Below are 24,490 nucleotides of genomic sequence, written 5' to 3'. Positions count from 1 at the left end.
GTACTCATAACTTAATGTTTTCAAATGGAATGTTCTAATTTTTATTTTACTAGATGGAAGAGAATTTTTTTCTGGATCGATCTGTATTAGCATTCCCTATACCTATCTGTGATAATTTTCAAGTTATGTCGGTTTTTTAGCATTGTAGAAAATTTCTTACTAACCACAGCTATTTTTGCATAGTTTACAATAAAAACATTTTTGATTAAGCAAACGACAAACTCTGTTCGAAATTGTGTTGTACGTTCTGTGAAAACAAAATAAATTCATTAAACGTTGGTTTAAAAAACTTTAATTTTTTACATTTTTTTCTCTCGTTTTTACGGCAATCTATGAGATAACTCTTATGGTTAATGAATTTCTCAATCCCTAAAAAAAATATTGTAACTTGAAAACTATTAAACATAAGTATAGGGAATGCTAATACTGACCGATGCAGAATTAAATTCTCTACGATTTAATGAAATAAAACTTGTGGCATTTTATTTGAAAAAAATGAGTTACGGGTGCTTAAAGTTCTGAAAACTTAACTTTAAATACTTGGAGTTTGTTACCCTTTTTTAGAAATTTGAAAACACCTAAGGAAAAATCAAAGCTCCCTTTTTCAAATGAGTTAAAAATATTTCCAAATTTTTAAAAATGGTAGAGTTAGGGATTTTTGAACTGGAAGATGCAAATTCAAACAAAATTTAGACCCTAAATATTTCGTAAACGGCTAAATGTAGGTATAGGGAAGAGTTATGAAATCTAGTAATCTATAAATGCATTAAAAATATATCTTTCCATTCGAAATAAGAAAGTTGATAGTACCTTCCGGTATAACCAGAAATGTCACCATCTTGACAAACTTGTACAAACTTTCAGATGACTCTAATTATTAAAACTACCAATACTTCTAATGTGGAGTTTAGTCGGAACACTCTGTGTAACTCCAAGTAAGCCGAGTGGATTATTTTAAGCCGGCAAAGGAGGGCTTGAGTTACGCATGAGCCACTTCATTAGCTTCACTTTCATTCATTACGTGTCATTATCCATACCCGCACCGCGGCTTGCTGTTAACAATGATTATTCTGCCAACCAGGTCTTACTTTATACTTGAGTTAATATGCTAATTTCAGACTATTACACCAAAACAGCGAGCGGTTCTAACTTATGCAGTCGGTTCCGATGTTACAATTTAGTTTGTGCTTTTAAACAAAGACGTTTTGATCGTTACGTACGTCGGAATACGTAAGTTGACAGGACGGCCGAATTTTAAACTCCATGTCGGGAACGGAACTTTTTGCCTGATGTCATCTCTGGATTACTACAAGCCACAGCGACATTAAAATACGCGCAATGGCCGCTCTTCAATGTAATCACATTCAATCCGCCGGAACGCGATTTGCAAATCACATAAACGAGATATTTATAAAGAGATCTGTTTACTGAAAGAAATTCCTGAAACAAGGTTCCGAGAATTTTCAGCGCCGGCAAGGGATTAGATAGCGGTGCTGAATATGGCAAGGTACACGATAACAGTAATTTATATTCCAATTTGTCACAACTGTTTGAGATATTGATCCGACTGTGACTCCTCACGCTCGTGCCACTTTGCGAATATTAAAATTTTTATTCAAATGGCAAATTTTGTGCGAAAAAAACGACAGCCTTACTGGATTTTTTGCTCCAAAAAGGCTTAAACATACGTTGTGGAATTTACAGCTCTAGTTTGATTATAGATTTTCGATAAACTTGTTTATGCGAGAAAACATAAAACTAGAAGAAGAATTACCATCTTACGTATAAAACTATCAGGAAGTGTAAAGTATAAAGTATAAATGGCCATATATTTTGTGCATTTTTTTGGAAAACTGTATTACCCCAGTATGTTTAATATCACGGGAAAACACATTTAATTTAATGTTATCTAATTTATTTTGACGGTATCTTTATTTAGATGTTATTTCGTGATGCAACTAAAAAATATCTAAAGATGAGTCAGGTGTTAATAAAACTTCAACTGTGTCTGTTTGCTTTATTCTAAATTTTTCCTTCATTTTATGAAATAAAACTTTTACCTCTACACTGCATTTAAAGTGCATGGAGACAGCCATGAGTACAATATAAGACAAAAAGCAAATTTTATTTCACAATATAAACAATTAAAAGAAGGCCAAGGCTGTCAGGATTATATTGGAATAAAATTTTACAACGAATTTCCTTTGAATATAAGAGCTCTAGATCTGAAGACTTTCATAGTTAAAATAAGGGATATAGTGCTTGCGTTGCCAATTTACAAATCAAGTGAATTCAGAAACGACCTTATTTTATCTATATGCGAATTTTTGTTATAAATTAATGTTGTTTGTTTTATGCATAAGCTTTGTTTGGTATTATACAGGGTGATTTTTTTATGTCAAATGGCTGTATTGTCATTTATATTATATTTTGAAGTTTGTAAAACATTTTATGTTATGGCAATAAATTTTTATTATTATTATTATTAATATTATTATTATTATTTTTATAGTTGTTTAGGGGCTGGTACCGGTAACTAACTTAAACGTGGGTTACGAAGAAATAACACTTTTTATCGCAGGTTTTTTTGTTTTAATAAAATCGAATTTTGAAAAATAAATTTTTTACTAAATATCCTTTTGGCGTTCCCACTCTTTACAAAAGTAGAAGTAATTTTATAAAACTCTATGTTGTTATTGTTTTAAAACACAAAAATTAAAGATTTGACTAATATTTTTGTTTCCAATTTCGAAATGTTATTTAGCTGTGGCTTTTGCCCTTTTTGTACTACATTTCACTTTTTTTATGCGAGAAAACATAAAACTAGAAGAAGAATTACCATCTTACGTATAAAACTATCAGGAAGTGCAACAATAAAAATGTTTTATCATTGTTCTGACCATATGATTAGTTAAAACAAGAATCTGGTGGTGCAAATTGAGTTGCTATGAGTGATAGGATCGTGACGACTTGCCGCATATTTTAGGCCAGACAATTATTAATTTCCTGAAGAAGCCTACCGGAAAATGGGGGAAACGTCGGAATTAAATAAATGGTAGCGCGTTCCCGCTTTGATCGAGTTTCGTTAAAAATATCGCAACCCTTTTACATAACTTTTCAATAACGGTGCTGCTAAGAAATTTATAGTTTTCATAAGTTTTATTGTGACAACGAAGAAAACTCGTTTCGCGAATATCTCGAGATTTATACAACGTAAATATTATTTATTTGCTTGTGAATGTTGCAAGAAGGGTTGATTATCAAATTGGGTAATTAAGTTCTTTGGTGAATTAATTACGTCGAGCTTGTTTATAAAAATTCTTTAAGCGAGTGGAAATCGAAGTCTTGAAAGTTTTGTGTAACTTGAGCGTGTATCTTAACTTGGAGGCTTGGCATCTAGTAGTTCAGTGCATTAAACTAAACAACCCCAAAGGGAGTAGGAATTTAATGAGGCTTTAGATATGGAGTAAGTGATATGTAACTGGCGAAAATAATTCGGTGGTGTAGTCGCAATGGATCGTTTTAAACTTTGCAAGCTGATGGAAATAAGAGAGATAATTGACGCAGTGCTACCAATCACCGGTTTTACTAATTAAAACTAGCGGTCGGTGATGGATTGAAAGCGATTTACTACCTTGTAAATAAATTCGAGGCACGTTTCGGGACAGCTCTTCATGCAATAATCTCGCTGCATATTTAGGAGAATTAAACAACAACAATTTTATTGGGACGAAGCCCATAACGATCACATATCAAAGCGGAATAAAATTCCAGTTTAATCATCGAAGTTGAAAGCAATAAAAACTGGATTTCTTTGGATCCATAAAAGGCGCTCTTCTTTTCAAAGATTTACTTTTACCTTTAGTTATATCGAACCTTTAGAGAATGTGCATCGGGGCGGTTTTAAATTAAAGGAAATCCTTAGAACATAATCTGCCCAATAAAAAACACACTGCATCTTTATATGAAATCTCTTTTATATTATCGAGGCTTACTTCAGCCGTCAGCAAAATTCTGTCTTCCTAATTCCTTCAAGAATATGCATTCTGTATTTACACAATCTACCACGGGCGGTAGGGTCACCCACACATTAACCCTGCTAAAATCGATTCACCACTCAGACACAATAAACAGTCTGAGAACTTAATTCTTGCGCAAAAAATTATCTGACTTCTGAACAAGGAAATGTTTACCCGGCGCCTCCACCATTTTTGCAATAGGTTAACTTTCGAAACAAAAAGAATTCCGGCTTTTGTTATTATTTAAATGAATTAATTATCATACATATGTTTTATCTTGTGTTGTCTTCATTCTGTTTATAAAATTGATTTTTTGTTCTTTAAGCACGATTATAATTATTTAATTTTCCTGTATTTTCTTTTGTGTAGGTTAAGTTGCAGTGCCTTCGGCTAAACTTTGGCAATAATATAAACTATTTATTATTATTAATATTATTGTTATAATTATAATTATAATTGTTATTATTAATATTATTATTCTTATTATACCATATTACTATTACTATAATTTTTTTTAAATAATGATTAATAAATGATTATAAAGCACTTTATTCAAATGAAACGACTTTGTTTTTTTAATGGGAAACATAAAAACATCAATTTTTAAGCAGTTTTGTTAACATCATCTATATTTAACTCTTACAGTATTTGAAATAATCGCAAAAAACAGAATTTTGGCTCATTATTTTCATTTTTTTTCAAATAAACTTTTAAAAAAACGATAAAATTGTGCTACTTATTAAAAGAAATGTCCTATATGACTGAACTCACTGAATTACTTTACATAATTCACTAAGTTATAATTAATTATAATTAAATATTAATATGTTATTGCTTATTAGATAATGAACAAGCTAAAAACTAAATAAAATATTTAAGTTTGACAATTGTTGACTTTACAAAGTCTACTTAATTAACTGCGAAAATTACGAAGTAAAATCCGTTTATTGTGATTTTTTTCAAAAACTGTAAGAGATAAGTACAGTGGTACGTTGTTGAAAATCTTGAAAAAATCCCTTAAGTCGTATTTTAAAAAATCTAGAGCTACAAACTTATTTTGTTAACTTCAACAGTTTTCATTATTTTTTAATGTTTTTGTGTTTGACACTCAATAATCGTTCCCTAACAAAACGGTGAATAATTATTTTTAAATTTACTATCAGACTTTAGCAGTTTTTTAAATTTCAAAAAATTAAAATTTGGCAAAAAATCACAATTTATAGATGTGCCAACATCGTGTCAATACTGGAAATTATTTCTTAGAAAACCGTTTCGTTCATTTACTTATTTATTTATATCATTTATGTAAAATACGTTATTTACCAATAACTTTAATAGAAAGATTTTTTTTATTATTTTTACCTTTATATGTAAGCAATTCTCTACCATAAACCATTGAGTTGGTGCGACTTTTCTTGTTAGTTCTAAAAGTTTTGCCGTAATCGGCAAATGGAAGTATAAATGGCCATACATTTTGTGCATTTTTTTGAAAAACTGTATTACCCCAGTATGTTTAATATCACTGGAAAAGACATTTAATTTAATGTTTTCTAATTTATTTTGACGGTATCTTTATTTAGATGTTATTTCGTGATGCAACTAAAAAATACCTAAAGATGAGTCAGGTGTTAATAAAACTTTAACTGTATCTGTTTGCTTTATTCTAAATTTTTCCTTCATTTTATGAAATAAAACTTTTACCGCTACACTGCATTTAAAGTGCATGGAGACAGCCATGAGTACAATATAAGACAAAAAGCAAATTTTATTTCACAATGTAAACAATTAAAGGAAGGCCAAGGCTGTCAGAATTATATTGGAATAAAATTTTACAACGAATTTCATAGTTAAAATAAAGGATATAGTGCTTGCGTTGCCGATTTACAAATCAAGTGAATTCAGAAACGACCTTATTTATCTATATGCTATTTTTTTGTTATAAATTAATGTTGTTTGTTTTATGCATAAGCTTTGTTTGGAATTATACAGGGTGATTTTTTTAAATCAAATGGCTGTAATGTCATTTATATTATTATTATTTATATTATTACGAAGGAATAACACTTTTTATCGCAGGTTTTTTTGTTTGAATCGAATTTTGAAAATTAAATTTTTTACTAAATATCCTTTTGGCGTTCCCACTCTTTACAACAGTAGAAGTAATTTTATAAAACTCTAATTTATTATTGTTTTAAAACTCAAAAATTAAAGATTTGACTAAAATTTTTGTTTCCAATTTCGAAATGTAATTTAGCTGTTGTTTTTGCCCTCTTTGTGCTACATTTCACTTTAGTCAATTTTTCCCCGTGATCGACGCTTCCCCAAAATCGTTTCACAGGCAGGTCATGCCGCGCGTCATTTTCCACCCGAAAAGCCATTCACAGCTCCTTGCGCTCCTCACCGCCGCCATATTTTAAAAATGTGTCCCGCTGGCACCTCCAAAACGTTGATATCCATTTAGGAAGCGTCAATGGGAATGCCAAATGATGGATAGTCGGCCTTCTTCTCCGCCTAATTCGGCGGAACATTGATTTATACAAGTAGAATAGGCGCGCGGATTTTTCGCCAGAAATATGGAATAAGCCCGTCTTGTCGGCTGCGATGCATGTGCGAAAAATGTAACATTTCATAGGCGAACGAACTTTCGATCCGGGCCAGCACAGGATCGCCCGGACAATATCACACCTCGCCGAGCACTGTCAAAGCCTCCAAAGCTGTCTTTTGATATTTCGCCAGCGCAACAGAATGTATAGTTTATGCCGCATCCCCGCCTGGACACGGGCCACGTCCTCCGCGCCCAACGTGCGACAGAAAGAGAAACCGACAAAACCTTACCGAAATTTATAATCGATGAGCGGTCGCTGCAACGGCCTAAAAATTGCCCGATTCTGCCACTTGGCAAACGCTCAAATTGCGCGACCCACACAATTTTATTCGGAAAGTAGTTATTATTTCATTTTATAAACTTGAGACAAAGTGCGGTTTTTACACAATTGCGGGCTTCCGAGGGAAGCATTTTTGATTAATGGGAATATTATGCATGAAGGTATTATTTATGATCTTATTGATTCGTATTAGACTTATTGGCGTGTCGTATTAAAACAATTTATGGGAACGGAAACAAATCCAAGATGTAATTTTGCGTTTGACGAAAGATAATCATTTCGAGATTCATTTACGCCACAAGGAGAATGTTTTTCTTCACTTCCAGCAAACGCATATTTCATGCAAAATTTGAGGGAATCACGAGACCAGGATTGTATGAGCAAGTGGTTTCTTGTGAATAATAAGAAGGCGATATTTTACAGTCAAATAAATTAAAGAGAGATGTTTCCTATATTATTTATTAAACAGTTGAAACGACCGAAATCGTACAACCGATAAATTCAGTTTTAGTCCAGTTCCTTGTAGAATGCATGTTTAAAAACAGAATATAAGTTCAGGGTGTGACTGAAAAATCTAAATACCTAAACCGGTTATTGAAATTATTTTAATGAAACAGGGCATACAAAGTTCATTACAAAATTGTTAATTTATTGCCAAAAAGTTTATGGCTTGTACCTCTCAGAAACATAACGTAGTAAGGGCTAAAGTTAAGGCCTACATTAGAAATTTTTTAACTTCTAATATAGGTAGAGCTTTAAAATTTTATACACGATTCAAATCGACCATTTTGAGATTAATTAAATTATTTTTAAAATGGCTAAGCTTCTGGAACTACAAAAAATTGGTGCCAAGTCTGAAATTTTAAATAGTAACCTAACATTTTTATTCTATATTTGAATTTACCTTTTCAAGTTGAGTAAAATTTACCTAAGTTGTTGGTACTTAGCTGTCATAGTTTTTGACATATGCCAATTTTTTTGTTAAAATTTTTATTTGCAAGGGTTTATGGCTTGTATCTCTCAGAAACATAACGTAGTAAGGGAAAACAGTAGTATAAAGGATGATTCTTTTAAGGCCTACATTAGAAATTTTTTAACTTCTAATATAGGTAGAGCTTTAAAATTTTATATACGATTCAAATCGACCATTTTGAGTTTAACTAAATTATTTTCAAAATGGCTAAGCTTCTGGAACTACAAAAAATTGGTGCCAAGTCTAAAATTTTAAATAGTAACCTAACATTTTTATTCTATATTTGAATTTACCTTTTCAAGTTGAGTAAAATTTACCTAAGTTGTTGGTACTTAGCTGTCATAGTTTTTGACATATGCCAATTTTTTTGTTAAAATTTTTATTTGCAAGGGTTTATGGCTTGTATCTCTCAGAAACATAACGTAGTAAGGGAAAACAGTAGTATAAAGGATGATTCTTTTAAGGCCTACATTAGAAATTTTTTAACTTCTAATATAGGTAGAGCTTTAAAATTTTATATACGATTCAAATCGACCATTTTGAGTTTAACTAAATTATTTTCAAAATGGCTAAGCTTCTGGAACTACAAAAAATTGGTGCCAAGTCTAAAATTTTAAATAGTAACCTAACATTTTTATTCTATATTTGAATTTACCTTTTCAAGTTGAGTAAAATTTACCTAAGTTGTTGGTACTTACCTGTCATAGTTTTTCACATATGCCAATTTTTTTGTTAAAATTTTTATTTGCAAGGGTTTATGGCATGTATTTCTCAGAAACAGAACGTAGTAAGGGAAAATAGTAAGGGAAAACAGTAGTATAAAGGATGATTCTTTTAAGGCCTACATTAGAAATTTTTTAACTTCTAATATAGGTAGAGCTTTAAAATTTTATATACGATTCAAATCGACCATTTTGAGTTTAACTAAATTATTTTCAAAATGGCTAAGCTTCTGGAACTACAAAAAATTGGTGCCAAGTCTAAAATTTTAAATAGTAACCTAACATTTTTATTCGATATTTGAATTTACCTTTTCAAGTTGAGTAAAATTTACCTAAGTTGTTGGTACTTACCTGTCATAGTTTTTGACATATGCCAATTTTTTTGTTAAAATTTTTGTTAGCAAGGGTTTATCTATGATATCACAGCTTTTCAACTTTTTGCGATAAGTGAATATTTTTTTTACATTTGATAACCGGAGATTTGAAGAGTTTTCTAGAGATTGTCAAAATTCATGACTAGTATGATTTTTTCAAAAAACTATTACCTGTCAGTTTTTTCAAATGGAACGACTCTATTTTCCTAACAACAATCGAAAGAATACGAATATTTATGATGACTTTTATCAATACGTCCTATACTAATACCGGATGCACAAAAAAGTTTCTGAGGGTGCAATCATTTTAAAAGAGGTAGGCTTTCTAGAAGTAAAATCACGAGCTAAAGAAAAGGCAAAAAATATTTAACTAGCGCCTTTTGAAGACCACCTATTTTCCCTTCCAACACTGTAAGTATCTTCGAATTAAATTAATAGAAATTGTTTTCGCAAGTTGTTATAATTACTGTGATTGCAAAAACAATAATATAAAATGATTTTACTCATAATGTAAAATTTAATAGTAAATATCAATATTTTGCATTTTATTTAAGGTTTTATTAAAATTTAATATGAATTTTTATTTTTTCTAGACTTATTAACAGATATTTTAAAACCATTCTAAACTCATTAAAGTAGACGATAAAGCAATTTTTATTAAACTCAAAAATTGTTCTTGAAAAACAAACAAAGCCTGCCAGTTCTGTTATCACTATTATAGTGTGCAAAATACACTTCTTGCTATTTTTTGAAAAATATATATAATTAAAAAGAAAACTTAACTTCCTTTGAATTTTCCTAAAAGTTATTAAAAAAAACGTGTTCAAACACTAGTTATTATTTGTAATGAGATCGAAAGTAAAGTGAATTATAGCAGGCCGTGCCTGCGGAACTTTAGCCACATATCAAAAATTGACCGATCAGAATTTAAAAAAAAAATGAATTTTTGTTTAAACTAAATTATTCCGAAATGGCGTTAACCATCCAACAAAAAACCTATACTCTAGAATGCTATCCTAACAAGTGAAAACATACATGGGGGTGGAATACGTCCTATACTAATACCGGAAAGTTTCTGAGGGTGCAATCATTTTAAAAGAGGTAGGCTTTCTAGAAGTAAAATCACGAGCTGAAGAAAAGGCAAAAATTATTTAACTAGCGTCTTTTGAAGACCACCTATTTTCCCTTCCAACACTGTAAGTACCTTCGAATTAAATTAGCTATTCTGTGCGGTTTTATACTTATATAGTTGTTTCAAACGAAATGATATTGTGATGTAAAAATCGTTTAGTTGTTTTTAATCTCGACCCGAATGATAAACTTGCGTAATATATTTCAAATAGGGCAATTTGGCTCATCCCGTGTAATGAAGCTATATTCCGCCGACATTAATTTTAAATTTTCATCTCTGAAACCGTGGGGAATAAATAGACTGAAAAGTTAAATAAAACAGACATAAATTAGAATACTGTAAACTTCCATAAAAGTTGAATAATTTAAAATAACTTACCTAAAATTTCCACGGTGTGCGTGATTTCCCTCGGTTCGAGTGTACCGATCTGGCAAACGTAGTCGCCCCCATCTTGGGGGGTAACCTCTTTAATTTCCAGACTGTAACCGTCAACCAGACTGATACGGGGATCGGGAGATACCTTCACGTTGCCGGCAGAAAGAACTGCGATGCCCTTTTTCCAGGCTAGCACGTACGGACCTGCAAAAGCGAACAGACACTAAGAAATATTGCCGATGCCAATTTAACGGAGTTTAACTTTTAGGGGAGAGCCGCCCGCTAACGCACTCGATAAAGGGTTCCGACAATCAGGAAGTTCACTTTTTGCATTTTGAACCAAAATCGCCGCACAAATTTATATCTCGATTCTTGCAAAGTCAGGCGTTCATTTTTCTGGACGAAAGGTAAATTTATGAAGTTCATTATTTCGCAAACAAGTCGCCGTGGCATGGGCTGGGGAGCTGGAAGAAGGGAAACGCAGGGCCCAATTAAAGGGATGAGTTATGTGCATAATCCGGATAAAAATGGACATTTTAACTAGCATGTTTATACCAAAACGAAATCTCTTTTTCAATTAAGGTCATTACGTGAAAAAAGAGGAGCCGAGTTGAATTTCATATTCGGAAAAAGAATGAAAAAATTCGCGGAATTAAATCTGACTTTCTCTCATATTGCAGCTTTGTGAATTTATCGGGCCATTGTGTCCTTTGTTAGTGCAAGAACGGTCCAATTTTGGGAATATTGCCATTTTTGCCGAGGAGTGTTCTTTGTATGTATACAAACTTCCTAAAGACCCTTGTGTTTCGCTAATAAAATTTATCACATGCATTGTTGCCCAACTTGTAATACTGTGCAGAAAAGCTGCACTGCTTTGTCCAAGAATGTGCAGTGCGGTGGCGCAAAGTTCGTTGATTAAAAATTTCATTTGAGAAATTTACGCCGCGCCGTGCAATAAGAGATTAAATGTTAATTGTGGCGGATGTCGAAAAGACCACATGGTGCATTAAGTCCGTCTTTGGCGCGAGTTCATACGTATGATGAAAATTCCGGACTAAGAAGCAAAATAATAAAAATTATGTCGAGTATAAAAACGCGAAATGGAACGGCTACACGGAAAAGCTTTTTCTTTCCTGTTAAACATTTATCATGTGGCGCATTTCCGCGAAAACCGTCCCCTTGCAGCAATACTCTAAAATCAAAACGAAATTAATAATCGCCTTCACAGGTGCCCCCAAGTAGGCTTTAGTAAATTTTAATAAAAATTTTAAAACTTCTGACAAGTCTCTTCTCCTCAAAATTGTTCCAAACTTTATAATGGAAGTTGTGCACTTCTTGTTTATGTATTTTCTGACAATTACTGCCTTGGGATAGCTCATTACGTGAACGAACTTTTAAAGCTGCAAACTTAGTCGGCCAAAAAATTGTCACATCAAATTCGCGCGCATCTAATTTCACGGATTGCGTAAACAAATGTTCCGTGCCAAAAACGACAAACTCTTTTTAATTATTAAAGTGTGGCGAGGGACTCGGAATTGATGTTTTAATTAAAATACCACACATCAAAAACAACGACCAAAAGGAAACTCATTGCTCGAGATAAACACAAAAGTGCCCCGGAAATTCTTGCTTTTCTGATGCTCATTTAGACCTAAATTTTTAAACAACAGCGCAAACAGGGCCCAGTGTCTTAATTAGGAGCGAAATTACGTTCCAAATATAACGTAAAACGCATATTTTTTGATACGCAAGCCAAGACTCTTTAAATGAAAATAATTTTCGAGGTCTGACAGGCACGCATTATCATTATCACAAAGTGGATTTTGTCAATCCAAATGTGAATACTATTAACAAATAATTTTATTTCCATGCTTTTATAGGTATATTATAACGTTAATATCAATTAAACGGGATTTGACATTTTAGTAACATTTAATCTAATTAAGTGGATTGCTCCACATAAATGAATATTATACAGGGTCGCTAAATGGATGGATTCAGATAAATAATTTGTAAAATTGGGTCACATAAATATCGAAATTGAAAATTTCTCACCAAATTTTCCAAATTCTTGTGTTAAATTCGTCAGAAAAGCAAATTTTTTCCATTCGCTACAAATTTTTTGTCTCGGCTTCACCTCGATAAAAATTTCATGTTCAGAATGGAAAAAAGTCCTTTTGTTATCTCGTTGGACAACAGAGATTTTAATGATTTAATGATTTAATAGAAATTGTTTTCGCAAATTGTTCTAATTACTGTTATTGCAAAAACAATAATATAAAATGATTTTACTCATAATGTAAAATTTAATATTAAATATCAATATTTTGCATTTTATTTAAATTTAAGGTTTTATTAAACTTTAATATGAATTTTTATTTTTTCTAGACTTATTAAAAGAAATTTTAAAACCTTTCTAAACTCATTAAAGTAAACGATAAAGCAATTTTTATTAAACTCAAAAATTGTTCTTGAAAAACAAACATAGCCTGCCAGTTCTGTTATCACTATTATAGTGTGCAAAATACACTTCTTGCTATTTTTTGAAAAATATACCGGGTGCTCAAAAATCGGCGCACCAACTCAATAGAGTGTGGTAGAGAATTGCTTACACATAATTGTAAAAATAGTAAAAAAGTCTTTGTTTTGAAGTTATTGATAAATAACGAATTTTAGATAAATGATATGTGGCAACGTTGCCTAACAGTCGTGATCGCAATAGAATTTGATCAACAATAAAAATAAATTATTTTTGAAACGGTTTCCTAGGAAAAAATTCCCATTGTTGGCACATCTACAAACTGTGATTTTTTTGATGAATTTAATTTTTTTTAATTAAAAGAACTGCTAAGATCTGATAGTAAATTTAAAAACAATTATTCATCGTTTTGTTAGGGAACGATTACTTAGTACAAAACATAAAAACCTTAAAAAATAATAAAAATTGAGGAAGTATACAAAATAAGTTTTTATTTCCAGATTTTCTAAAATATAACATTAGGAATTTTTTCAAGATTTTTCCCGTGATCTACACATGCTTTTCAACAACGTACCACTGAGTTGGTGCGCCAGTTTTTGAGCAGCCTGTATATAATTAAAAAAAACTTAATTTCCTCTGAAATTTTCTAAAAGTTATTAAAAAAATGTATAAAAATACTAGTCACTATTTGTAACATGAGATCGAAAGTAAAGTGAATTATAGCAGGCCGTGCCTGCGGAACTTTAGCCACATATCAAAAATTGACCGATCAGAATTCTTCAAAAATTTAATTTCTTGCTTAAACTAAATTATTTCGATATACTTATACTGCAAAATGCTATTTTAACAACTGAAAACAGACATGGAGGCGAAAATATGCAATTGGTAAATAGATTTCAGGGAAAAGTTTTCTAAGAATTTTTTAATCGTTTATTTGCTAACATAGAAACAGTATTTCTGGACACCTCCTTAATCTCCTCTACAGTACATTGCAACACGATGTTAAAAAAAAAGTGTGGCTAAAGCCTTTCAAGTCTTGCTCTAATACAGTACATTTTCGATCCCATGGTCTATTGTTACTTTTTTAAATTTTACTATTTTGGTCTAAATTAGTCCACAAAATATTCTTTAATATTAACAAAGTGTTCAAAGACTCGAATCAACCTAGCTTATTTTTAGTATAAGCATGTCTTTGTTCAGTGATATCCATCAGTGACCTGAAATCTTCTTGCCTCCATAATGCATACTTGAAGTAAAAAAGAATGTTTTGCTACGAGTAACTTCCTCAAAGCTAAACTTGAAAAGAAAACAATGTAAAAAGAAACAGTAGGAGTCTGTAAAATGTAGGATATTTTCGTCATTATAAAAAAAATATAGTCGTTTTAGAAAAAATACGACTTCTGTTTATAATATTCGTATCTGTACCAGGTGAGGCAATGCTACTACCACGTAGTAACATACAAATAGTAAAAAAATCACCACTTTCAAAAAAAAATTAAATTTATGTTGGTGATAAAGCGTAAGCTACTGATATGCTCCTAAGTAGTATTAGCACAGTTAGTAGAAAGCATAATATTTATTTGATAACAATGTGCTTGATCAATGCAGCAATGATCACTGTGTATTACCGATATTCATGACGAAAACGATCACATTTTATTCTTAACAACTAATTTATACTCATAAGCGCCGTAAGTGGCACGGATTAAAGGCATTTCTACCCCTACGAAATAAAAGCGTAAATGTGCTGCAGATTTGTCCTTGAAAAGCTGCGATAAAATTGTGTCGGTATATTTAAAAATCACCCTGTATAGTATTCATTTCAGAAAATTGTTAACGAAATTAGCCAAAAAAAATACCATTCTGATTTTGTAATAAATGCACTTTTACATTTTAACTTAAAAAATTACCTTTATTTATAAGTTGCTATTTGTGCCGTCGTAAATTTATATGACAATATGACTGTAATTGGGGTAAAAAGTTATAATTCTGACAACAGGGTTCGATTGGCTAGCAGATAAGCATTGACTTAGTGTAAAAACTTTTTAGTTAAATTACCAGTTAGTGCTCAAAAACTCACAAAGCTGCTACGAATTTATTTATTAACAAACATTTTTTTTATCAATATACAGGCTGGTGAGTAAAATTTCAGAATTTTTATTTTATTTGAAGTAACGACTTTCATAGATAAGCGTATAATTTATCAGTAAAATAATAATTTTTTTTAGATTACTTAGACTGGCCCGGCGCATCCACCAATTTTGTCAACTAAACTACATATTTATGCAAGTTTAAATAATTTGTTGTAAATTTGTGAATTGAATTAAACAATTATCAGTTGCTAATTGTCTCTTAGAACAACACGACTTCTCAAGCTTTGTTAACACTTTTATAAATCTACGAAGATTCAAATTTTTGTGCAAAAATGTTTCGCGATTTGTAAATCCCAGTCATTTTTTAGACTGGTAGTGTAAATAAACATTGCAACTCCGGTAATTAAGGTCTAGTAATGAGCAAAACTCGCCGCTCCGCTGTTATTCCACTTTTAGTCCTGTATCCTGCTCCAAAATCAAACACAAACACAAGCCATCAATTACAGAAAAATGAAAAGTTGTTTGTCGTCGCCTCTGTTACTATATTGTGTATTTCACCCTCGTCACACATCCACCGTGAAGCTCTGCATCAAACAAATGGCCGACAGCATGTCAGGGAAATTCGCTTCATATAGCTCGTTTATGTGATACCTTAACACATCCACGCTGTCATTGATTTTCCCTGTGTCTGTGTAAATTAATCGCATTTCGGTGCGATTCCGATTGATGACAAATCCGGGCCAGAGCCAAACAAAAACTATTGTCGGTTTTAGTGTTTCGTCTGGCAGTTGGGATCGGATATCAACGTAGTGACGTCTCTGTTTAATGGCACTAATAAAAGGCGGAAGTTGCGCGAGTGGTTTATCTTGCTTTGGTTTCGTGATGTTGCGGTTTTTGCTAGGTTATGGTCTTTGTCTCAGCCAGAGAAGACCTCCCCTTGTCGTTTCCCGATCTTTCGATTTTTACAGAAGCGTAGTTTTAGTTTGTGTAAAATTTCAATTCCGGCAAATCCGCTTTTAAAAAGTGAAACAATAACTTTGGGCCTCATTGAGCCGCGCGAAACCTACAATTTAAATAGCGAACTTTTTTAATTATAAACTCGGAAACTAATTTGACAGCGCTGTAACTTTATTAAGTGCGGAATTACGACAGGTAATATCATAAGCTATCCCACACCGGCGACGGCTCAGATTTTCAGGTGTTACTTTTGATGTGTTTCTCCTTAGCGTATTCATTTATGCAGCATTCTTCATTTAAAACTTTTCAGGCGTGATTTAGTAAGCAGTTGTCGTTTTAATTAGTCCATCAATTTCGGCCAACGACGGCGTTTTTCATTGGTGGAAAGCGGCGAGGAAATATCGCGCCAGGAAAACTATTGCTTGACGGGGGTGTTAAAAATGTGTGAAAACCCGGTTTAAAGTGAGGCGGAAAATCGGAAAGCCGGGAACAACTTACGTAGTTGATTTATTGATTGACTCGTTCCGATTTCTTAAACTAGAAAGATTGTTTGGATAACAAATTTAATGATTGAGGATAACACCGATTTGTTTGGATTTTCATTTGAATTCCTAAAGTCGTTAAACGTCAAAAGGGTTCTTTGTGTACGTGCGGAGCCTGATTTAAATGAACGGCGGGGATTTGTTTTGCAATCGTTTTCGAAAGTCGCGTTATTAGAGGCGTCTTCACTTGATCGCTGTTTACAGAACAAACTTCAGACAATAAAACATGCCAATGCAAACGCACTTGTGGCCAATTATTCTGTGGTATATATTCTATTCGGATACTAATAACTTGCCGAGTAAAATAATCTTAATGCTAAGCAGAAATTCTTGATTTTAGAATAAAATTTGCTAGGTAAACAAATTAAATGCGAAGTTTAAATTAATTTTTTAATAAATTTGCTCAAAATAAAATAATAAAAACTATCATAAAACAGTCATAAAACGCTATACCCAACTAGATATTTAGCAATCACTTTCTAAGTTAAAAACAGTAAAAGCTCTCAACAACGGACACTTTAATTGTCCGTTGTAGAGAGGTGTCCACTAATAGAAGGTGGGCAGTTTTATATAAAAAGAATTCTTAAACAAAAAATGGATCTAACTGTGACATAGAAATGTGACAAACTGACCACAGGCTATACCTACTGGATTCCACAACATAACATCACAAAATTTGTAGGAGATAAACCCAGATAAAATAATTTTTTAATAAAAAATCTTCAATTTTTGTTTGTTTTTTTTGTAAGAGCCGTGTGTTTTACAATAATTTTTACGTGACGCGTAATAAAAGCATTTTTTTAACAGCTTCAAATATTCAAACAGCATCAGTTTACTGTGATACTAATACCAGTTTCTTCTTTATCAGTATCGTCTTCATCAATCATTTCATCATGTTTTTCTAAAAAAATTTACACACATTCATCTGTATTTAATTCTGGACCTTAGGTATACAATTTTTCATCCATTTCTACATAATCCATGAAACAAATAACCGTTTTTTACACCACCACACTTTCGGTCTGTCCGTTGTAAGAGATAAATTTATACAGAGTGTATAAGAAATACGTGTGGTAATTTTAACAGGTAACAGAGCACAACACATAAAAGATTATTTCTATTTGTAATATTTCGATAAAAATTTTGCAAATTTACTTCAAATTTGAAAAAGATATCGTGTTAAAACGTGTACCGGCCTATGGATAAAAAATTAACTGTGCCGAGATATTTTTGTTGTGATAGGAATGGACAATTTAAACAATTTAAAATAAGAATGAAAATTGTTAATATAAATATAAACTAATTACTAAACATTTACCGGCTCGCTTGCACAAAAGAAAGGAGGAAAACAGTGCAAATAATCAATACGAATTTCGCAAAATGTTATATAGAAAAGTTGCATAGTAAAATTAAAACACGTATTTCTGATACACTCTGTATAACGTTATGGTAACTGGATTTTTTGGTCCGCGTCCGCTATAGAGAGAGTCCGTTGTAGAGAGGTTTTTTACATTATTTTTCAATGCATTTGTTACGTTCTTAGAAAAGTGTCCGTTGTGAAGAGGTATCCGTTATCCGAATGTGACCATTAAGAGAGGTTTTACTGTATTTGAAATGCTAGACATGGACTTAAACAATTTTTGACGTAAATATTCGATTAAAATTCATCTCTTAATTAAAAAGTTTTTTTAACGGATGTAGTGTATACAGTGAGGTTTTTATTTTCTAAACATAGAATAAAACACATAACACTATTAATTCTATTAGCCTATGTTCAGTTTTAACAAATCCATGTCAATACATTGTAAACAATTCCATAGAAACGCCAATGTTCAGCAAAATAAAATCTTCACTGTATGTTACAAACTTGACTAGTTTGTAAAACGTTAGTTGTTTTAATAGAAAATGCTGTTTCAATTAAAATAATGGCTAGGTTACAAATTTGGCAAGAATCTTGGCTTAAGAAAAACTTTGGTTTCCATATTAGCCGTGATAGTAAACTAGCCGCTACTATTAAAGTAGCCAACGGTTTGGCTAGTGTACAAACTAGCCAAGTTTACACATCCGAATTTTTAATAGTAATTACTGTTATTCACATATAGTGATTAAAATTTTTACCTTGCGATAAAAATTTTTCGTAGTTTTCATAATAAAGTAAAAATCTGGTGGATGCGCCGGGCTAGTGCATGTACTTTTATTAATATTTATTTTGTATATAATAAGTATTTTCTTTAAATTTTTAATAAACATTAAGAGGACATAAAATAAAAAAGGATAAAACATAAACACTTTCACTTTTGATTTAAAATTTGCCCTGGTAAACTCGCTTCTTGCAAAAATTCTGAATAACAAATTACTACATTCTTTACTCTACTTGTGCACACTAGAATAGACAAAAGTGAGCGACGAGAATTTTTGGGGACTAAAATTATTAAAATGAATCCTTTGAAACTTTTAAAAGTAATGAAACATGCATATTGGTCGTGACGTTCTGTAATTTCGTTAGAGAGACGTTATCGTCGTGATATGATTTCAGTTCCGTTATAGAAATCAAAAATTAAATAAGGTCGAGTATTGTGCTCACATTGCATTGAAATTCTTCCAGAGGTTGACATAGTTGAACGAATAATGTAAGCAGGTATTCGAATAGTAACTATTCGTCGAGATTTTGAAATCAAATTCGCCTGTTATTTCTGATTTTCGTGAGGACTACATCATAGGTAGCTTATTTCCGGTTGAGAAAAACGCGATCGTGTAGCGTTTTATATCGATCCCCCTTGCGATTAAGACCGTTTTTCCAAACCTCGCAAGTGTGCCAATTTAAATTTTCAATTAAGGGTTCTGGGCCGATCTATCCCGAAATAATTAGAAAGCCGCCTATTTTTCTGCTAATGAAATAAAATTAGCGGCGCTCGAGAGCGTTTTTAGCGAGTGAGGCGCTATTCCGAATCAGCGTTCGGCTCCTTGGGGAGATAGAGCAGCAATTGCAAACTGGAAATAACTAGAATATCCTGAATAAAATATAGAGTTCCGCTCAGTCGGTAAGTGAGATAATAATCCGATGGCTCAGTCGACCCACTTCCGGCGGAAGTCGTCGGCTATCGCCTGATCGATACACGCTCCGGAATTATTCCACTCAATCACTTCGAATATTTCGGAGTCATTTAGATTGCAAAAAAGTTTGAAACGCGGATGGGCTCCGAAAACAAACAGGGCTGTCTAGACGGCCACTTCCGCCAGATTATAAAACATCGAGAGCTATTTTCTTGCGGTTTCCGCCAAAAATAATTTTATCTGATCGGAGCTGCCCGACCGAACATGAAAATATTTACAATCGCAATTTTCGCCCTATTGAGCTTCACAATCAACTAAAACAAAAAATTGACGCTAAACTTATGGGATAACGAGACTGTTTTCACCAGATAAACTTTTATCATGAATACGAGACGAATTCTAATGTTTTATCATAACCTACAACTCGAGAGGTAACTTTGAATAGAGTTTAAAACAACTTGCGAGGTTTGCCATCAAAACACGAGCTAAATAAATAAAATTCGATTTTCTTTAAGACCTGGCATTAAACGCTTTATTGCTCGGTCAATGAGTGAATTATTTAGCAGCGGTTTAAGTTTGATTTTTGTTTGGGCCAATGTCTGATCCTTGTAGCAGCTGACACATTAATCATCGGCTTTTTGCGGCAAAAACTGGAAAAATAAAGAAATTCGTGCGCAGCCCCAGAACTAATTTAAATGAAAAGTTGAAACTTTCGCGTCGCTAGAAAAAATTGAAGGCCTCTAATGAGAATTCCTCCATCTGCAGATAACGATCGTGTAAACTTATGAATTTCTGTGCGAGTGATTCTTTTGTAGCGAATGATTAAATGGTGCGCCACTTGAGAATTGATCTTTTTCAAGAGGACTTGATCTTGCAACCTTTTTCCAAATTCGGCTAATTTGCACACAACATATTGTACAGCTCGTGCCTCGAGGGCGGTGGTTAATTAGTCTGCACTCGGCAAAAAGAACAGCGCTTTATTATTCGACTGCAGAAGGCCCGAGTTTGGAAGAATGAAGCTGTCTGTGGCAGAATTTGGTTCGAGGATTTCCGATGAAGGAGAAGCAAGTGGAAGTGACAAATACTAATCTGAAGACATGGACCATCGGAGTTAATGAGTTCAAGTGGAAGATTTCGCAAAGTAGACATCTGCTAGTTCATCAAGTCCTAACGCATTTGCATAATAACTAGCAAAAATTTGCTCCAATTGCATTAGCCGCTAATGATAAATAACTGAAATTTCTGCATTCATGATTATGTCCGGTTTTGTGCAGCACAATAGGCGGTTATTATGACAAAGCACAACAAATGCAAATTTGCTAAACTGTCGGCGGCACACACGCCACCATTCTTTGTGTCGCTGAAACGCCAAATCTGATGGGACGGCAGCGATCAGTTATTTTTGCTGTCGATCAAATACAGGCTGGCCCAGCTCAACTCCCGTTAGTTATTACTAAAGTTGAACTTTGGATATTTTGTAGACGGTATTTATGCTCTAGGAGGTATTTCACGAAAATATTTTTGATTATACAGAGTGTCCCAAAAAAGTAAATTACAGTTGTTATTTAAATTCGTATTCCGTAAACTCTGCGTCATTTCTACAATAACATTCTCTGTTAACATTTGTTAAATAAAATTAACAGTGACAGTGACAGATCCTGCATTTTTACGATGTTTTTTCAAATTAACAAGAAACTGCATTAAAAATGTGAAAAGTGGATAAAAATAAAAGCTTAGAATCACGCAAATAGTTCGACCTTAGGTTTTTGGAAGAAAGGGAATAAGATCGATCTTAGAAAAAAATTAATTGGGATAATTATCCATAATGTTGCAAAGGTAATCTTTAGCAATCCTAAGTGGCAATGAACACAACTTAAAATTCGTCAGGAACCAAAATTTGTAAAAACAAAAAAAATTAACACTTGGTACTCATTATTTTGGAAACATTATTCCGTGAAAATACTACATGGATCTTTAAATTTCCAAAATAATATAAATTTTAATAAAATGATTTAATTTTAATTTTATAAAATTTATAAAAACAAATTATTTATTTTAATAAAAGTTGTATTATTTATTTGAAACTACATTTTTTGTCTTTCAATAATTATTTCGTTTTTTCCAAATTCAGTTTCTCCCTTTTATTTTGCGTATAAGTTTTGTACAGCACAGAATAATTTGATTTCAATTTGATTACCTAATCCGACACAAAAGCTCACAGAAATTGCCTCGAAACAAAAAATGTGTTTTTTTTTTTCATTAAACAAGGATATTCTTTGTCTTGATCTGCACTCGTTTTCTGCATTCACTTTTTTAACAATTTAGTGGAGATTTTTGCGATACCAAGTTTGAAATAATAATTTTATAAAAACTTCTTGACACTTTTAAATAAAATATTTGATCAAATAGTAAGCCATACGTCAAAATCGACTTCCATTATCTCTAATTTAAAATAATATAATTCATTAAAATTACATTTTGGAACAAATGGAAACTCTGTTATCCTTATTTTAACAGAGAGAGTTAGAGAATTGCAACAGCTCAGTTAGGCGGTGTCATAAAAGAGCACTGCAGCTAACATTCTATAAACGTAACAGTATGACAGAGATGGTTAGAGAATACCACCATATAAATATTGGAAAAGTAATAATTTTATTTTCTTAAGCCGTGATGTAGACTTTAAAACTAATGATTATGACTTCAACATTTATTGGTCGATTTTGCTTAGTTTTATTAAAATAACTTATTTTAATTTTTTTAACGTAAACACGCTCATTTTAAGAATCTATTACTCAAAAACTAAGTTTCCTAGAAAAATGGGACTTTCACCACTTTAAAGTAGAATGTTTAAAATTTTAAGAACGTGTTCTTTCTTAACTTACTTTGATCAAGAAATAAAAAAAATATGAGTTAAAAGCTAAAAGTTAAACTTTAAATAAAACACCCTATTTTTTATTTCTGCATCTTAAAGACCTTAAAATTGTCTATCTAAAAACAACAATAGTTAAGTAACTCTTGCTGATTACTTAAAAGATATTTAACTTTAAAAATTAAAAAAATTAGAAAAAATTATTAAGTATTGTTTCAGTAGCCTAAAAGTGAAAATTTCAGCTAATATTAGCTGATTATTTGTCACTTTTTACGGTAAAATTATTAAAATTTTAATATTTATGGTACATTCCCCATATAAACTCTATCAAATGATTCGAGGTGGAGTTCCTATGGTTATGGTATGGTTTACTATGGTAATGACAATGCTCATGAATAATCTGCATTGTTGCTGAAATTAAATTTTAAACTCATTTATTAACTTTGCGCATTTGAAACTTTATTTTTTTAGATAGACAATTTAATAATCTTTGAAAAAAAAAATAAAAAGAAAGCGTTCCATTTAACTTTTTTCAAGTTATTCAACAAACTTCTTAAATTATTAACGTTCCACATTGCAATGCGCCAATCAATTGATACAAGATTTAAGCTTGAACTCTTCTCTTTAAAGTGGTGAAAGTCCGACTTTTCTGGAGGTCAAGATTCCTGAGTTAAAAAAAAAAGGTTGTTTTTGTTAAAAAAAAATTAAAATATTTTGGAAGCTAAGCAAAATCAACAAATAAAAGTTTAAGTCAAAATCATTACTTTTAAAAGCTAAATCTAAAAATACAAACAAAATTAGTGTGTTTCATTAAAAAAAACGTAAGTTTGTATTAAAGCTCATTTTCTAATCAGCCTGTATATTTAAAAATAATTTTTTATCTATGGCTTAGGAAGAAAAAGTTATTACTTTTCAAACATTTTGGAGGTGACCAATAAACTCTACCAACACGCTGGGACAGCCAGCTGCAGAAGATGGGAGCTTTGCTGGGCCACCCTGTATGTTTATCTAAAAACTAGGTGTACGACCGTCGCGAATGAGATTTTTCTACATATTCTCTAAAATGTTGCAACTTCATTAAATTGTATTAAACCCAGAGCAGTTTTGTGGCTCTTTATTGTCACTGAAACTGGCTTTTAACGCTGTTTTGCCTCCGGATGCTATTTTGTCCCAGTTTTCCATGCTAGATATTCCCACTAACTTATACACTGACATAACTTTACAAGACCAAGAAATTTTATTCCGAATTAAAATTTTATCGCAACAACAGTGACAAGTTATCATTTTTAGCGCCAACGTCAATATGTAATAAGCGGGTGTTCTGTTTGAACAAGGCCCAACAGCAATGCTTTTTAGTTACTCCAAACAAAGTGGATCGCATCAAATTTAACAACATGTTTACACCAATTTCATAACTAGCGTTAACTCGACCAAAAGTGTTGTGTTTACCGGGATTGGAGACCTCGCATGGCAGGATAACCGTGTCCTTCTCTGTGACCTTAAACATTTGGCTCGACGTCAGGAATGTGGGCAGCGTCGCAGGATCGACCTTGATGCTGGCCTGGCAGGATTCTGCAAAGACGAGAACAATTAGACACATGGCCTGGCACTTGTGCAATTGAAAAGGTGTGCTCTTGTAACATCATCACGCGCGAAACAATAGAGGAACTGTAATTTGCCACCGCTGCAAGAATTCGTGTTTGATTTGCGCTTAATTGAAGAACAGCCACTCTACGCGTCCAATAACATCCATGGAATAACATTGTCGAAAAAATTCATATTTTTCCAGCGTCGAGTGCGTTTCACGTGTTTTGTTAAGCGCTCAAAACAGTGTTACGGGCGATTTTCACGTATTTGTTTCCACGAGTGTGCTTCGGTACGTTTAATTAAGGACTTTTTCGATTGACATTGTGTTCTCGAACGGACTTAATGGCGCTTTGCAAAAACAAAAATTCAATGCTTGGCAAATTGCGGATTATACTTTTATAGGAGTGAATTTTTATTTTAAAACCAAAT

At 32.3% G+C, this 24,490-nt stretch overlaps 1 protein-coding gene across 4 annotated transcripts in view; it reads right to left on the bottom strand.

Annotated features, from left to right (window-relative positions):
• Positions 1-24,490, bottom strand: part of LOC658191 (limbic system-associated membrane protein) — a 239,105-nt gene that overhangs the window by 90,722 nt on the left and 123,893 nt on the right. For all 4 annotated transcript variants that reach the window (XM_008193611.3, XM_015977875.2, XM_064359694.1 and 1 more), the window contains exons 3-4: positions 23,924-24,046; positions 10,484-10,684 (exon numbers count right to left, since the gene is read on the bottom strand). In XM_008193611.3, the coding sequence (XP_008191833.1) occupies positions 10,484-10,684; positions 23,924-24,046 (324 nt within the window). The remainder of the gene's footprint in view (positions 1-10,483; positions 10,685-23,923; positions 24,047-24,490) is intronic.

This window comes from Tribolium castaneum, chromosome 1 (assembly GCF_031307605.1).
Source record: "Tribolium castaneum strain GA2 chromosome 1, icTriCast1.1, whole genome shotgun sequence".
Lineage (NCBI taxonomy): Eukaryota > Metazoa > Arthropoda > Insecta > Coleoptera > Tenebrionidae > Tribolium > Tribolium castaneum.
This window is presented reverse-complemented; position numbering and strand designations above follow the sequence as displayed.